General features: G+C 33.7%; 1 protein-coding gene across 1 annotated transcript in view; it reads right to left on the bottom strand.

Moving 5' to 3' along the window:
* Positions 1 to 18662, bottom strand: part of CSMD1 (CUB and Sushi multiple domains 1) — a 2716069-nt gene that overhangs the window by 1454016 nt on the left and 1243391 nt on the right. Inside the window, exon 4 of the mRNA XM_051975995.1 lies at positions 6152 to 6346. Within this exon, the coding sequence (XP_051831955.1) occupies positions 6152 to 6346 (195 nt within the window). The remainder of the gene's footprint in view (positions 1 to 6151; positions 6347 to 18662) is intronic.

Genomic DNA, 18662 nt, shown 5'->3' with positions numbered 1-18662 from the left:
TCTCAGAGGTGAAGACAGATTCATTCCATATTCCACCTTTGTGCTGGCTGGAGACATTCGGAGGGAGCTAGCGGATGAAGTTCAAGACTTTGAAGAACACAATAAAGGACTGGATTTTAACTCCTTGCTGCGTTTGAAATGATTATTATTTTGAACTGAAACTAAGGCTTCCTCCAGAGAACCTCCTCTGAAAAACCTCCTCCCAGAAAATGATCATATATATTATCTAAAAGAAGAGAACACCACATTTTGGTGTCCAAATGTGGGATTGACAGGACCCTGATCTCCATGGAAAAGCCTCTGATCCTGATTCAGTAGAAAAGCCTTCTTGACCCAGAAATTAGGGTGAGTGCAACAAAGAAATTTTGTTAAAAGAGTTAAAGTAGAATTTCAGCTAAGATGGGACAGATGTTTAGAAAACAGCCTTCTGTTTCTGTTCAAGGAAAATGTTTAGAGAGCATTGTCAAGGTTATAAAAAGCCAAGGTTTGATTATAATTTTGGAGCAGATTATTGAACTTTTAGAAATTGAAAAGCACTTATGTCCTTGGTTCTCTACAGAAAAAGAATTGGATCCAAAATGAGTGGAAATTAGTAGGAGAGGATCTTTGTCAATTCTGCAATAAAAATGGACCTGACTCAATTTCCAAAGACACACTTAATACATACAATTTAATACAACTGGCTATAAGAAATTATATAAGTGTTAGAATGAAGAAAAAGAAGAAAGAGCAGGAAGGGGAGGTGCCAACTAAACTAGGTGACAAGGAGGAAGAATCAGATAAGAATGGAGTTAAAGTACAATTTTGAGTGTGATACTTCACAGCAGGAGAAATTAGATCATTCCACATCTCATGACCCTCCCCCTCCATTAACCCTTCATGGGTGGAGGAAGAAAAAGGAGGGTGAGAGGCAGAAACACAATCAGCATCTCCTGTGAACAGAATATGACAAGATTAGAAAAGACATTAATTAAGGCAAAAAATGAAGGAGAAGATGCATCTGATGTTATAAATGCATATCCTGTGATAGAAGAGCTTGATTCTTCAGGTCAAAAAGGGAGAAGATATATTCCTTTTAATTTGGAAAAAAAAAATAAGGATTTGAAAAAGGGTTGCACTCTTTATGAGGCTACCTCCTTTTATGTTAAGATGTTACTAGATAATTTGTCTTATGAAATCTTAACCCCAAATGATTGGAAATCCATATCTAGGACATGTTTAGAACCTGGACATAATTTGTTGTGGCTTTCAGAGTATCATGAATTATGTAGGATTCAAGCCCAACACAATAGACAAACAGGAGCTGTTATACAGATCACTTTTGACCAACTAGCTGGTGAAGGTTAGTATGGAGAGAATTCAAGACAGATTTATTATCCCATACTAGTGTATGAGCAAATTTCTAAGGCTGCAATAAAAGCTTGGGGTTCCCTCCCAGAACAAAATAGAGCAATGTTCCAATGAACCTTTTGAGGATTTTGTGGGACATTTGCAAACAGCTGTAAAAAGAACCATTGGAGATAATGCAGTCACAGAAATAATGACCAGACATCTGGCTAAGGAAAATGCCAATGAGGTTTGCAAAAGAATTATATGGAGACTAGAGAAAGATGCTCCTTTAGAGGAGATCATAAGGCGCTGTGCCACAGTGGGCACAGATGCTTATTATACCCAAACTATGATGGACATGGAAAGACAGGATCCTTCTTGGCAAGGGACTTCTAGAGAAACTTGTTGATGTTTTCAGTGTGGAAAGATAGGACATCTGAGAGCTCAGTGGAGGTACAGAGATAGAGTGAGAGGAGAGAGTGAGAGAATAAAACCCAAAACCCCATGTCCAAAATGCAACTGAGGTTTCCACTGGGCCTCTGAATGTAAATTGACCCAGAGAAATGAGAGGTGGAGCCCAGCTCCAAGATATCATACAAAAAACAAATGGAACATGATGGCAGCTGAGGTAACACCCAGAGAGTCTTTAGAAGGTCAGGACTCTGATATGATCAATCAACAGAAAAGCAATCAGGATTACAGTTGGGGAGAATACAGGCTTTTTGATCCAACAGGACAGTGTACAATGCAAACAGCTCCAATGTAATTGCCAGATGATGAGGAGAAATCCCCAAAGTGGTAAATAGAAGGGGATTAGATAGGTTAACTGCTTGGGAGAAAGGGACTGCTTGTATTTTTACAGGCAGAGAAAGAGACAGATGCAGAAAGAAATAGATGGGTGGCAACGAGCACCTGGAGAAAGACAGAAAAAGAAGAAAAACCTCAAAACAAAGGAGAAGATTTAAGAAACATCTGACACTGAAAGAGCATGGCTGACAATGAGACTGTTAAAAGAACTTTAAAATCTTCAGGAATCATTGGATTCCCTAACACAAGATGAGACTGTTTCAATTCTTGAAAACCAGCAAGAATCATTGGATTCCCTGAGATGAAAAATTGTTGATGAGACTATTGCAATACTGCAAAGCTTGCAGGAATTATTGGATTCCTGGCACATGAACTAATGGACAATGGATTTCTTTTGGGCTATTTATAGGACTTATGGACATGTAAAAATTCTCATGTTGATTCATGTTATTTGTTACATTACTACTAGCCTGTGTTATATTGCAATGTGTGTATGTAATTATTTGTAACACCTCCCATATTGATGGATTTATGTATACCTGTTTCAAATGAGTCCCTTTAGAAATCCACTAATCTGATTTGATTTCCCATTTCCTTTGGTGTTTTCATCTCCCTTCCTGAGATGTCAGGGAGGGTGTGACCACCTTCTTTTTATGGTGTTTTCACTTCTTTTTCGAGTAATTAGGGAAGGCGTGATCACCTTCTTTTTGGGGTTTTCACCTCTTTGAGAAGTCAGGAAGGTCATGACCACCTTATGTTCTAAATCAAAAGAAAGTGGGAGATGTTGGAATCTTTACAAACTGTCATTAGAGTTGATAGAGACAATAATCATCTAATTTAGTATGGTTCAGTATGATTGATCTGATCCTACAAGGGGATGTTATGGGCCAGAATTTGAAACAAGGTATTAAGTGGAATTGAGGAGACAATGTTTAAATCTAGTTTAGCATTGATTTAATCCTACAACAAATAATGGTTTCCCAGTGATATAATGATTGGTGTGTACTCAATGTACAGCATATAAGCAAGAAGATCTCAGGGCCAAAGAGCACTCTGGGAGACACAAAAGCCCACTCTTGGAGGTGGAGACAGATTCATTCCATATTCCACCTTTGTGCTGGCTTGAGACTTTTGGAGGGAACTAGGGGCTGCAACTCAAGACTTTGAAGAACACAATAAAGGACTGAATTTTAACTCCTGGCTATGTTTGAAGTGATTATTACTTTGAATTGAAACTAAGGCTGCCTCCAGAGAATCTCCCCTGAGAAACCTGTTCCCAGAGAGAACCATCATATTTTACAAAAGAAGAGAACATCACAGTTTCTATAGCCTAGGAGCCACTCTGAATTGGTTTGTGCTTATTAAAGGAACAGATTTTGATATCATAAGCATTTCTGCAAGCTTCATTTTCTAGAACTAGAACAAAACTGACATCAAATGATGCTGACAAGGAAAACACATGTCTTTTTGTATCCTTGTAGGTAGATTCTTTGCCTGTGGTCTCTATACTACTAATAAACCCTATAGTCAGGTTAGAGGAAGATATTTATGTGTTTCTAATCTCCATAATCTAATCCCCACAGGGCTAACTTCTGAGATTTCAGAGGGCACATTCTGTTACTTCATTTTAAGGGTAGACCTTCTTAAGTTCAATAGCTGTATTGCATTAGTAATATATATCCTAGATTGGAAGAGCCCATTCCATATTTCTTTTTTTTTTCTTTCTTTGTACTTGAGCCCTAAAGTTTGATTCAACAAAGAATTCCATTGGCAAAAGGGAAGTAGCAGAGAGAATGCAACTTATTTGTGGAAGGCACAAGGACTAAAAGACTGTTTGAATAACTATCAATGATGGTCAACTATGGTGGAATTCAAGCACTTCAGAGTGAACAGAGAAATCCATGAAATGTACTGGATTCTCATCTAAGATTCATGAGTAGTATCACAATCTAGACCTGAGAAGATATACTTTAGCCAAGAGAAAGAGTGAATTGAAAAGAATAAGAGTGAAGAAGAAAAGAAGGAGGAAGGAGAGGAGGAGAAAAGCATATAAATATATCCACAATTGAAATATGAATAAAAATTTTTGATTCTAAGAAATAGCACTTAAGCTTGAATTCTGTCACTCAGTGTCACTTAATAGGCTTGGGACACTTTCACTCAGGTATTCGTTTCCTTATTCATAAAATTAAAATAATATTGTCTCTTATCCAAAGTCCATTATGCTATCCCTAGTTATTAATGTTTCTAATGCACTTCTTACCTCCCCAACTTCAACTTGCATTTGTATAAAATGTTAGGTGTTCATGTCTCCCCAAAATCAGCAATATTAAAAAAAAGCAAAAACAAACAAAAAGGCATGATACTTGAAATCACATTATGTTTCATTTTTTTTGTCCTTATTTTTAAAGTGCATGGCATATAGTATGTCATAAGAAAATGTTTAATGACTAATTGGTTCACAGTATCTACCACACAGGATTGTGAAGAGAAATAAAACCTTAGATTACTATATGGCTGCTAGATATTATTAAGGATCTTTTTTTTTTTTAACTTTAAATCATTTCTCTTCTTTTCATGGGCAGGCACTCTAGATGGACAATGAGGTATACACAGTAAGAAATATTAGAAAGACAGCATGCTTTAATACTTTGGAAAATTGAACAGTAGTTTATATAATTCCAAAAATCCTATTAACACAATTCTCTCTCCATTTTAAAAATCATTAATATTCTTTCATTGATAATATATATCTGTGATTTGCACACCACTACCATCACAATATTTAATATATAAAAATGGGGATAACTCACAAAAGCTCTGGAAACTCATATAGTTTTTCTTATCACACTACAAAATATTATATACAATGCTTTGAAAATAAACATATTATTTTAAAAAATCTTCAAAGTCATTTAGGAATAGAGGTAGCCAGATGGCCTATTGGATAGAGTGATAACCCTACAGTCATGAACACCTGAGTTCAAATCCAAACTCAGATATTAGTTGCGGGACCTCGGACAAGTCAAGTTATCACTATTAGCCACATTTTTCTTATCTACAAAATGTGGATAACAATAGTACCTATGTCCCAGGATTATTGTGAGGGTAAATAGGAATATTTGTGGAGAGTGATTTATCATGACCCAAATATACTACTAAGTATTGCATTCGTAATAGTGAAGTAATTAAAAATCATTAGAGGAAAGTATTAAATTTATTGGATAGAGATTTTATGAAGCATTTATGCAAGTATATAAACAGAGATTAAACCAGACTAGAAATTGTGAATGCATTTTAATCTGCATTGAAAGGAAGAGTATGCATAGTGAGCTCATAAATTTATCACCATATCAGAGTAATGTAACATACCTAATCCCTCATTACTTAAGTTCAGTGAAGATTCTCACATTCATCTATGACTGTACTATTTATAAAAACTAGGTCTGTAAAGTTTAAATTTCTTTCCCCCTCCAAACAAATCAATGAGCATATAGTTGTAGCTTTGCCATTTATTTCAGTACTTGTTTTGCAATGATAAAATATGAAGTCTCATTGAGTGTGTGTTTCACAATTGTATAAGTGATGTGAGAGTTTCAAGGGTAAATTAAGCCATCTCTAACAGGGAAAGAAACAAGTGTGATGTGCTATGCCTATTATATGCCAATCCTAAGAATCTCTTCTGACCTCCACAATCTTTCCAAGACCAGGACAAGAGTTCAAAAATAACATTAGTCAATTCTTTTAGTAACTTAAGATATACATGACTTTGATAATCATTTTCAACTCTAATTCTATAAATAAATGTTTGATTTAATTTAGGCTTACATTTTCCCTATTCAATATAACTGCAGACTATAATTTTATTAACATGAGATCTACTTAACATTTTTGAGAATTTATCCTATTTCACACACCATGTTTTGTTGAGAGAAGTTTTAAAATATGCATTCTTATGTATTGACTGATTAGCAACACTATATTTTCCCCTTGTAAGTTAGCAGGCATTCTGTACCTCTGCAAAATGGAGCTGGAAAATCCCATAAGGCACCATTGCCAGGACTAACTATGCAGGTAAGCATAGCATGACCTTCCAAGACATAACCAGAAAGGCAGCTGTATCGAATTTTATCTCCTATGTTGAATCTGGCTCCATGGAGGACTCCCTTAAGTATTTCCCCAGGATTTCCACATGTATGGCTAGGTAGCACTGTGGGAAGAAAAAAAAAACAATGAAAAATAAGACAAAATAATTATAGACTTTCTCTCTGATATTCAAACTCAACATAATTCTCTCACACAACTGTAAAGAACACAAGATAACTTCTTAACTATGAGGAATTATACAAGGAAAGCTTTTCATGGAAGCCTCTAAGAATTCTTTGACTTTTTATGTTACAACCTTTTTTGGTATTTTACTTAAAGCCTCTGTATCCTGTATATTATTGGCTGGACCCACAATTGAATAAAATGCTAATTTTTCATTTCAGGTTTGTAAAAATAAAGATGTATTTTTCCTGTTCAAATTCATGAATCTCAGAGTGAGGACTCTTATTCTAAGGTACACAAACTATTGCATTCCACACTTTTGTTTTCTTTTTGCCATAGTAAATTAAGAAAATGTGACTCCATTTTAAAATCCAGATCCCTTCCAAATGCTAAAATTACCCTTTTGGCAACATTATAATATCATGGTAGAGCCCAGCATTAATCAGGATTTTATTCTTTTTTGAGAGTGAGAGTCAATATTCATCTTTTTATAATGCTCCAAAAACATAAATACTGTATTTGCAACAATGTAATACTCAGAACAACTCAGAAAATTCTAAACTTTATCACAGAGAAGGCTTTTCATTATTACATAGACTTTCAATTTACTCAATACAGTCCTATATTAATTGAGAGATGCTCAAATATTTTGGCAACTGCTATTTCTTTTGGCTCTCTTTTCATGAATTATCCAAAAAATATAGATAGTTATTGTTTCCAAAGAAATAACTTTCCCAGTGAACATTTTAGGAAGGCATAAAAATTTTTTATTAATTACATGAGAAAGAAATCATTTTTTTAAATAACTTTTTATTGATAGAACGCATGTCAGGGTAATTTTTTACAGCATTATCCCTTGCATTCACTTCTGTTCTGATTTTTCCCCTCCCTCCCTCCACCCCTTCCCCCAGATGGCAAGCAGTCCTTTACATGTTGAATGGGTTACAGTATATCCTAGATACAATATATGTGTGCAGAACCGAACAGTTTTCTTGTTGCACGGGGAGAATTGAATTCAGAAGGTATAAATAACCTGGGAAGAAAAACAAAAATGCAAGCAGTTTATATTCATTTCCCAGTGTTCTTTCTTTGGGTGTAGCTGCTTCTGTCCATCTTTGATCAATTAAAGCTCTCTTTATCGAAGAGATCCACTTCCATCAGAATACGTCCTCAAACAGTATGGTTATTGAGGTATATAATGATCTCCTGGTTCTGCTCATTTCACTTAGCATCAGTTCATGTAAGTCTCGCCAGTCCTCTCTGTATTCATCCTGCTGGTCATTCCTTACAAAACAATAATATTCCATAACATTCATATACCACAATTTACTCAACCATTCTCCAATTGATGGACATCCTTTCATTTTCCAGCTTCTAGCCACTACAAACAGGGCTGCCACAAACATTTTGGCACCCACAGGTCCCTTTCCTTTCTTTAGTATCTCTTTGGGGTATAAGCCCACTAGAAACACTGCTGGATCAAAGGGTATGCACAGTTTGATAACTTTTTGAGCAGAAAGAAATCATTTTCAATGTGCAATTATAAAAATATAATTATTAGCACTGCCTTGTCCCTCCAAAATACCTCAAATGACTTTATAGCACTTTCTGTAGTAATATATCATTATCATAACAAATAAAAGGGAAATGGCATCTCAAAAAAGGGTGAAGATTCAGTATCAATTTTTACTTCTGACACATGATGACATGGTGGTTAATTTAACCTCCTTGTGTCCCAGAAAAAACTGTCATACATTAAGTCAATGTGATTTGCTATTTTTCATTGATGGAGGGAAATATGAAGTTTCATTGAGTCTCTGTTTCACATATTGTGAAAGTGACATGAGAGTGCCAAGGGCAAAGAAAGCCATGTAGAATGGGGAAAGAAACACGTGTATGTGATGTGCCTATTATCTGCCAATCCCACTGGTAGTCCATCATATAATTAAAATTACATGCCACAAATAATGAGTGATAACTCATACTATTGTAACACTTTAAGCTGTAGAAAACCTTTTTCTTATTTAATCCTTACGTGAAAGGTGAGGGAATCAAGGTTCAGCAAGGGCAGTATGGTACAGTATGCTCAAAAGTCACTAAACTCTATATTTTTACTTGGACACAGTAATAATGCTACTAATAGTATACCTCAAAGATATCAAAGAAAAATAAAGGGAATACAGAGATACAAATACATTTCTAGTAATTCTTTCTGAGTTGGCAAGAACTAGAAACTAAGAATGCATTACTTTGGGGAATGATTGAATAAATTATGATTTATGGATATAATGGGATGCTATTATGCTAAAAGAAATGAACAAAGGGAGGGTTTCTGATATTTTGGCAAAGACATATGAACTAAAGCAGAGTGTGAGCAGAGCCAGTTGAATAAATTATAAAATAATAATATTGTGAAGAAAAACAATTGAAAGACTTAAGATCTATAAGCAATGAAATGATAGACTATGATTCCACATGACTGAATAATAGATACAATCCCCCTCCTGACAAAGAAAGAGGTGATAGCTCAAAATGTAAAAACAAATATACCCCTTTTCTTTGATATGGCAAACAAGGAAACTTGTTTTGAGTATACAAGGACATTGTATTTTTCCCCAGTGAAAGACAGATAAGAGGGGAAGGAAACAAATAATTATTAAGTGGGGAGGAAAAATAAGTAATTCAAAAAGTTAAAAAAAAAAACACAAAGAATCCCAGATGGAAATTTCAAGGTCTTGGGTCTGAATTCTAGATCTAATATATATTATCCTATGAACTTGGGTAATTCATTTATCTTCTCTGGTGTTCTCTTTCTCCATTTACAAACTGATTAGAATGAATTAGATAATTGTAAATTCCTTTTCAATTACACATTTATGATCAAAGGAATTTCTCAGGATCACACAGATAGGAAGTAGCAAAAACTGGATTTTAACTTTAGTTTCTTAAATTAATAACCTTTTTTTTTTTTTAACAAACCAAACAACAGGAACTTGTCTCCCACTTTAGCATCTTATACTTCCAAAGAGGACAATATATATATACAAAAGATCAAATGATATGGAGAAAGGTCAATATTTTAGAAAATTGATATAGAAGAAGTTCTAGAAATTGTATAATATCCAAAGTAAACCATGCTAATTAGTAGTTAGTTAAGTAGATAATTACCTGTTATGGTAATGGTGTTCATACAAGGCTATTGAGTTATATTTTGTTCTCTTGAACCTGGGGACAGGAATACCTATAGTAAAGCCATTTTTCATGCTCTTTTGTCTCATTACAACAATTTTTGGATATCCTAATTTGTAGGAATGTCATGTAGATTTGTAAAAAGTATTGATCTCAATTTTGAGTCCTTCAACAGATCATGAAGCCAGTTTTAAGACAGCACTCAAGGTAAGAGAGATGAATGAGGAGATAGTTCAACATATAAGGACTAGATCATAAGATCAAAGATTTAGGACAAGAAGATACTGAAAGTACATGCCCATTGCTGTCTTTATACATATAGGGAATCTCAGACATAGAGAGGTTAATCATACTAACCAAGCTTACATACATAATAAATAATAGATTCAGTATTCCACTCAGTTTTTCTTTGAATTATTATTTGTGTATCCTCTAGAATAACAAGTGCATAGACTTACTCTTTTCCATCTGAATTCCAAAGGTCAATATGATAATATATGGCTCAGGAATACGAACTTTTACTCTCATTGTATGAGGTAATGTATGACAAACAGTCCTCATATTGTTTATTACAGCACACTAGGAAAAGAAAAATGGTGGTCCATTTCAATACTCCCTAAATGACACCATTTTATGGCATCTTGTATAATAATATTTAAAAATCCATCACTGGTACCATTGGCATCTGTAATATTCTTCTTCATAAATTTAGACTACATTTTCCTGCCTGGGGTTAGATTTACTGTTATTCATCATTAATATTGCCCCTGGATCATCTCTATCTTTGTCTTATTTTCTTCTCATCTCTTTCTTTTTAAATCTTTTCTATTATATAGCTAAAGTTTCCATGTTTTAAAATCTCTGTAACATTTTAATCTCTTAAGTAGAATGATCATTAAAAATACAATAACTAATTGAATATGCTAATAATTAAAACAGATATCTAATGTGAATGTCCTGTGATATCACTCAAAATCTTATACATTGATCGGTAGTTTTAGACACATTCATATTAAGCATAAAAACACAGATAGGTTTGTAAAAAAGATTTGAGTGATAAAAGCAAAGATGTAATTCTCCCTTTGCTAAAGTAAATAATAACATGACATGCTATGATATATATGATTATTCAAATCCCAATAAAACTACAGCCATGTAACAGTGGGGGTTTTGTTTTTCTTTTGTTTTATTTATTTATTTATTTTTGCAATTACATGTACATTGGGTATATGAGAATGTGAGGTATAGTTGACAACATATACATAGAACTTGAAAGTTTCATAAGTGTTTTTCTCAACAATTACAATGAAAACAAAAACAGAATGGAAAATAGATTATTTAAGTATTATTGGGTCCATTTTACAGATGAGGAATTCAAGGCTCAAAAATTCAAATGACCAGTTTATCGTTACCCATTTCTCCTGAGTTCAAATCATATTTCTTTTTCAATATGCCTTTAAAGTACCAAGATCTGTTTTGGAGTCTCTAAGAAGACAAATTGAAAACTGGGCATCTTTGCAATTTGTCTTCATAGACCTCACCTTGTATTTAAATCTTAATCTCAGCTAAGATTAATTCTATACTGAATATTCTTTGATATTTTATAGTCCACATAATTTTTTCTGATTTCTATTTGTTATTTGTTTGCATAAATATTTGCCCTCTATTTACTATTCATGATGTTCTATAAATCTAAATTAGAAGCTAAACTATATAGGGGAAAATGAGGGTTAATTTTCCCCTTAAATGTGATTAGGGAAGTTGCTTTTGTTTTGAGCTTATCATACTATTAGACCGGCAATATTTGAGGTGGGCATATAAATATAATTCTTAATCAATGTTGCTCTTGTAGATGAGTGAGGAAAGAAACAAGTGCTCAGAAAAGGCTTTCTTTTCCCTAATCCTCTCTAGGTGGAAATCACAGTCTTCTTTGGAAAAAAGGTCATTTAGAAGACAGGTTTTTTTTCCTATACCAAAACTTCTTAAAATGTGATGGATCATGTAACTGAACATGGGGGAGTGTCACAAAATATGATTTATTATCAATGATTGTTTGCTTTATATACATATTTATACACTGTTGGAATCCTTACAAACTGCTAACTAATTAGAGTTGATCTAATCTTACAAGAAGATGTTTTGGGCAGAACCTGAAACGAGGTACTAAGTAGGACTAATTAATACCAGGCTTGTGTTTATACCTTTACTCATTGGAGTTGACAAGTATGCCAGCTTCACAAAGTAAACTTTGTACCTTTATGAGTTCACACCTCCCTTGAAGCTCTTTGGGCCAGAGAGCACTATGGGAGAAAACCCATAATCCCTCTCTCTCATATCCCACAATTCCTCCCTCTTGGATAAAAGAAACAGACAGAGGCTCTTGGTCAGATTTCTCCGGAATGACATGAAGAGTGGAGCTGGCTGGAGGCTGAAGAAAGCAGAGGCAGAGGCTGAAGGACATTCAGAGGGAGCTCTTGGAACCAAGCAGAGAGATAGGCCTCTAAGCTAACTGGGCTATATTGGAGATAATAAAAGATCTGAACTTTTATCACCTGGCTGTGCTTTGAGAAGAAAAAGCTTACCACATTTTGGCGCCCGAACAGGGACCGACAAAATCCTGATTCCAGGGAAGGCACCCAGAGAGAACTTTTATAATATTTTAAAGAAGAACATGAACTCCAACATTTGAACTCATAAAAATACACCTATATACCCAGAGTCACATAAAAATTTCTTAGTTGAAAAATTTTTGCGAGTGGAAGAAGCTTGCTCTACACTACCCACAAGAGATATCTATACATTTAGATATTTAGACAATCCCTGTACAATCCCTATACTTGTTGCCACATATCTTACATGTAGAGACACAGATGTATACAATATATATATTTACACATGTTTTTTCACCTCCTTAAATCTCTCTCTCCCTTATCAATCACCTCCTCTCTCTCTTTCTCTCTCTCTCTCCCTCTCTTTCTCTCTCTCTCTCTCTCTCTCTCTCTCTCTCTCTCTCTCTCTGTCTCTCTCTCTCTCATTTTCTCCACTCTTCTTTTATATCCCTATGTTTATATCAGGTTTCAAAGATCTCTGGGTATTTGGGTAAATTTTGAAGTCCCTGCCGAGGCCTTTTGATATATCCACTCAAAGAAACACAACATGGATTATGATTTTTAAAACTTGTGGCATATGAGTTTAAATACTATTAAAATATTTCCAATTTTTCTTGAATTTTATTATGTAACTTTTTCTTCTTTGCCAATATGATAACTATTCTAAAGCAGTTAGACTCACCAAAAGAATTTCAGTATTTAGACTTGAACATTCTCCTTCCCCTATGAAAAATTACGACCCTGTTTCTAAAGCCAAACTTCATATTTCTCAAATCCTTCTGTGACTACAAAGGTGTTCTCACTGGTAATATCAATTGAACAGTGCTCGAAGGAAGCATCAAATTTGTTTATCAAAAGCAGACAAAAATTTTCATATTAGTTGTTTCTTCGATTAAAAATGTATCTGAGAAGAAATGTTTTATTGGTTGTATATATTGAATTTTATAAGTACGTTCGGGGAGAGGGAGAAATACAATATCAAATGTTGGGTTCGGAATCTAATGTTTTTTTCAGTTCTTTGGGGCCAAATTCTTCTCTAAAATAAAGGGTTAAATTTGATCATTTATATGAAGATCCTTTCAACATTATTATTCTACAATTTTTTTTTTTTTGTATAATGAATAAGATTCTTACTATCTGGGACAATCTGCCGTTAGCCTGGTCTAAAGTTACATTGAGTGAGCACTGGTTTTCTAATGTAAAAATCTCACTTTTGTTCTAGAGAGTTTTATTTCCTTTTTAAAAGGGAAATTTTGAGATTAATTCAACTCTCATAAGTCAAGGTAGTGAAATTGTTTAAAATTTAAGAAAAGTAGTTCAGGAAGATTTAGTTCTATTGTGGCAAATTATCTGCGGTAACTATTCAGCACTCTTGAATTCAGGAGAGCTCAGGAGATTGAAACATTGAATGAATTTAAATCTTATGGATGGTATGAGTAAAGAAACAACTTCCAGTGATTTGCTTCCAAGTGTAGGAAACTTTAGAAGTGTTGAATTTTTTCCTGGTTTTCTCAAACTAACTTTCTAACCTATTAGTATTTAAGAAGGTTAGTGATAGTTTTTTTTTTTTTTTAATAATACATTACTCACATGTATCATGGATTCTCTATTCCAACATTAAAATGACAATATTCATAGACACAATGTGTTATTTACTAATTTCCCAAAGATAATGACTACAATATACTAACAGTTATCACAAACTTGCAGGACCATGGAATCTATGCAAATAAGCTATTCTACAAATTGGACTTGTCACAGCATACAATATTTTGGCTGTTTCCTAATCTGATATCTGTTGAGAGCACCAAGAAATGAGAGGTTTTAACTGGGCCACAGAATAAGCTGTTGGACTGTTGGAAAGGAAGAGAGATGAAAATGACAACCATGCTCTATGAAATATGCAAGAATTCACAAGATGCCATGATTTGTCTACATCAAGTATTTGGTTACATTGTTTACAATCTTTAAATTTTAAAGCAACTTTATCTTGAAAACAACAAAAACAAAATAAGACTTTATGACAAAAAAATTATGTTCCTCCAAACTTTGTGATAATAAAATTACACAATACAGAAGAGAATGACATGAAGAACTACAATAACTCACAATAATAAGTTAATATAAATATTCCAATAAAAATAGAAGGCCAGAGACATATTTGTATAATAAAAATAGGACATGCTTAAATAACTTTTAATGACTTCTGAGAAGTTACAATTGGAAATCCTGATGTCTCAAATCCTTATGAAAAGATGGTGTCTTTGAAATATACTGGCTGCCATAGCATGCCAAAACATGATGTAGATAGAGTCAACTTAAAGAAAACATGGGTTTGAGTGCAGATGCTAGGGAAGTCACTTAAATTTTCAGAGCTCTAGTTTGCTCTCTAATAAGAAATTGTTAAAATTAGTTTCCTTCACAAGGAGAAATATCAAGAATATCAATGAATACCCAAATTCAAATTAAAACAAAACAATTAAAAGAAGTCAAAATGTTTGCTATATTTCACTGTTAGAAGTAGCATATCACAGGTATGGATAGAGCAGAAATAGATTCATAGTAGTCACAGTTCAAGTTTCTATTTTATACCACACATACCCTATTAGAAATATATCTGATTTTCACCCTAACACCACTATTGATGGCAAAAAAATGGCAAAAAATAAAGGATTCTAAATGTAAAATCACTATTAGATATACATAGTTGAATAGATTTGTGGTGAGTGAATGAGCGTGTACTGGAACCTTAGTATAAATGGAACACAAGTATGATTAAACTTGGAGTAAAAACAACACATCTTTCTGAATTCAAATCTGGCCTCAGACATTTACTGGTAGTGTTACACCATGTGAATCACTTAACACTGTTTGCCTCAGTTTCTTTAATTATAAAATGAGCTGGAGAAGAATATGACAAATCACTCCAGTATCTTTGCCAAAGAAAACTCCATATAGAGTCATAGAAAGACAGAGGCAACAGAAAATATGACTGAACAACAGTGATTTATGAGTGAATCTGTTTACTAATATGAGCCATTACTTTGTATGTAATTCTGAGGATTTATTTCAGGTAAGAATATATATTTCTGTAGGAATATATTGAAGTGCTTATCATTGGCCAACGCTTCAAGGAATATGAATGTTCATTCTCCAGTATCCTTTAAGATTAGTTACTATATTCTCATAAGTTGTCAAAGGGCAAAAAGAAAATCTGGAAAGAGCTGGCAGAATCAAGATTTGAATATGACCAATTGTAACGAAAATATGCTTCTCAAAGGAACTAATAAAAGAGCTTGAATGAGAAGTTAAGGCTTCAAAATCCCACACAAAAACTTTGAAGCCCTAACTTCTCATTCAAGCTCTTTTATTAGTTGTATGAATTTGGGCAAGTTATTCACAGGATTTTTTTTTTCATCTTGTAAGTAATGATTGAAACTAGGATAAATTATTAAAATATTCCTTTAAAATTATGACTTTCTAAGATTTTTTTTTTGTTTGGCCTATGTTAATCTTTTCCTTCCTTAACCTTTGTATAACATTTTGCTGATAATATATATATATATATTATATATATATATATATATATATATATATATATATATTATATATATATATATATTTCTGGCACTGAATTATATTCAGTTAACAAATATTATAGTGTCCTATAACTTATTATGAATGAAGTTTTATTAAAATGTTGTAGTCTCTCTGTTTCCTTTGCATTTTAAGTTCTATTTCTCACATAAGGTTATGAGGTTTTTGAGAGAAGATAAAATGGCCTATACTTATTGTTTTGTATTTACAATGTTCTCCCTACCCCATGCCTATCATATTCCTCCAATTCAATGACTATTTGAGAAATTGCTACCCCATTCAATCTTCTAGTTGAGAGGCTATCATCTCTGGGAAGAGGAAAACATAATAACACTGTCATCTGCCCTTAGTAGATTCCTTTTAGTAGTTTTATCAGGTCTAAGTTTCACAGTTAATTTAAAAATACCACTGAAAAGCTGGAGTGTCCAAGAAATGGTAGCCAGAATGATGAAGATCCTTGGAACTATGGTATATAAAGATCAAATGAAAAAAGTAAGATTTTTTAACTTGGGAAAGGGAAGCTTCAAGAAATTATAAATGCCTTCTAGTACTTGAAAATATATCTCATAGAAAAAACATTATACATGGTCAAATTTGTCCCAGAGGGTATAACCGGAAGAAACAGGGGGAAATTGGTGTCAGGAGAAAATTCCTAACAATTGTCGCTCTTCAGAATTGAAATTGTCTGTCTTAAGAGGTCCTGACTTGCTATTCTCTGGAGGGCTTCAATCAGAGGTTGATCGGTAAATGATTGAGAAGATTCCTTTTATTTGTGAATTGAAATAGTTGCCTATTAAGGTCCCTTACAACACTTACAACGATTTCACAATTCTGCATATCTGAAACTGACTCATCTTCTATATTGAAATTTAAAGGAGAAATATTTTGGAGATCATGGGAATTTTGCACTCAAGGCTATTATTAGATAATATAAAAGATTTTTTAAGAAGTCCTGGGTGTTGCCCTTTCAGTGCTTAGTGTAGAAGTGCCTTGTCTCTTGGCAAATTGCCACTATGGCCCTTGTATAAGCCAAGCTTGTGTAGCCATAACTAGAAACATTGGCTGTCATTCTAATTATGCTCACAGAGAATTCCCTCTGTAACACTACAAATCTGGCAAATACATATGGTCACAATTCAGTGGCTTAATTAGAATATCACATCAAACCTTTAACCCAATGGTGGAAATGATTAAATGCATGTCATATTAAATCCCTTTCCAAGAGAAACGTGAAAACATGATGCTAAAATGAAATACAGCATTAATATTCATTACTAGATAGGGACAGAAAGCCACGGCACAGAAGGTTTCTGAAATGTAACTGAGGAGCTGCAGCAGTTTTAACAGCATGTCTACAATCAATGAAATTTCATTAGATGCATTCATGGGAAAACTGGGTCCCAGATGTCTTGTATCAAACTATTTGTTTACACTTTGCCTTTCCAGTAGTCTCTTTACAATTTAAACAAATGAAACGTCAAATATAAACCATATAAACCACTTCAGATTTGGATACAGGTTTGCTGTATGCTGATGACCTGGATAGTAGCACCCCCCAGCAGCTTACCTGTGAATGTAAAGCAGAATGTGAACCAGACCTGTGATTTTATTGGTGTGGGGGATTTTTGTGGTGGAAACACCACCAAAACTCATGCAGACTGATGACTTGTTTGAAAATTAGCGTTTTAAAGAGATGTGTGATTCAGTGACCTGTTCAGGATTATAGAGCTAATAGACTCCAGGTGTAGGCCTTATGCCCATATCTCCCTAACTCTTTGGCATCTATTATGTCATGAGGATTCTCTTATGTGTGTGTGTGTGTGTGTATGTATATGTATGTATATACATTGTGTGTGTGTACACACACACATACACACAGATATACATAACAGATGTATGTGTGTGTATATATATATATATATACACACACACATACATCTGTAGAAAGGTTAGATGGTATGATTTACCTTTACCATATATTACTGTCATATTTTGCTCAATGTTGAAATGAAAATTTAGTACATTTACACAGTTCCTGATTGCTTTCACAAAACAATAATATACCTAAATCATAGTGTAGAGTAGGAGAGTTAAACAGAGGGAGATAGATCTAGTCAGTAATTAACATTTAATTGCCACTGGTTCATACTGTGATGTACTGAGTCAACAAGAGAGGGAGGAGAATACATTGTCTCCTTAAAGAATGGATATTCAGGATGAGCAAGTGTATTTAAAATCAAAGGAATAAAATATATAGAAAATGTATGATTAGGTTCACAATTAACTACATTGAGGCAGGCACGCATCTGTGATAAGGTACACGGTTTATGCATTTTCTGAAAGAAAAAGTAATAATTTGTTAAAAAATGTGAGAGTGGACAAAATTCAGGAAATCATGGTAGTAAAAAAGGTCCTCAGATATCATGGAATTTGAATGTGAAAAAGACTATCTTTGACAGGAAAAAGTAGCAAAATGTTTCCTTTTCAACTTTTAAAGGAGAATGATACCTATCCTTCTGAGACCAAGAAGTAATCTAACTTTAATTTTATCACATTTGTTGATGCCCATCATGAAATATAGCAACACAAAGTGAACATGATATTCTAGATGTAGTTTACCAGAAAAGGGAAGAACATGGTAAAGTTAATATTGAAAATACTAACTAGCATGTAATATCTTGAATTTTGCTTTCTCATTTCAAATATGGTGCAATATACTTCTGAATGTGTCTTTTCTATTCTTATTCCCTCAAACTCCAAAGAAGCAATATGTATACACATACATGTGTATGTGTGCATATGCATGTATATATTTGTGGGGACTGTAGAAATTGAATACCTTTGGCAAAACAGTACATTTGC

Source organism: Antechinus flavipes, chromosome 2 (assembly GCF_016432865.1).
Source record: "Antechinus flavipes isolate AdamAnt ecotype Samford, QLD, Australia chromosome 2, AdamAnt_v2, whole genome shotgun sequence".
NCBI lineage: Eukaryota > Metazoa > Chordata > Mammalia > Dasyuromorphia > Dasyuridae > Antechinus > Antechinus flavipes.
Note: the sequence above shows the minus strand (reverse complement) of the source record. Positions and strands in the feature narration are given on the sequence as shown.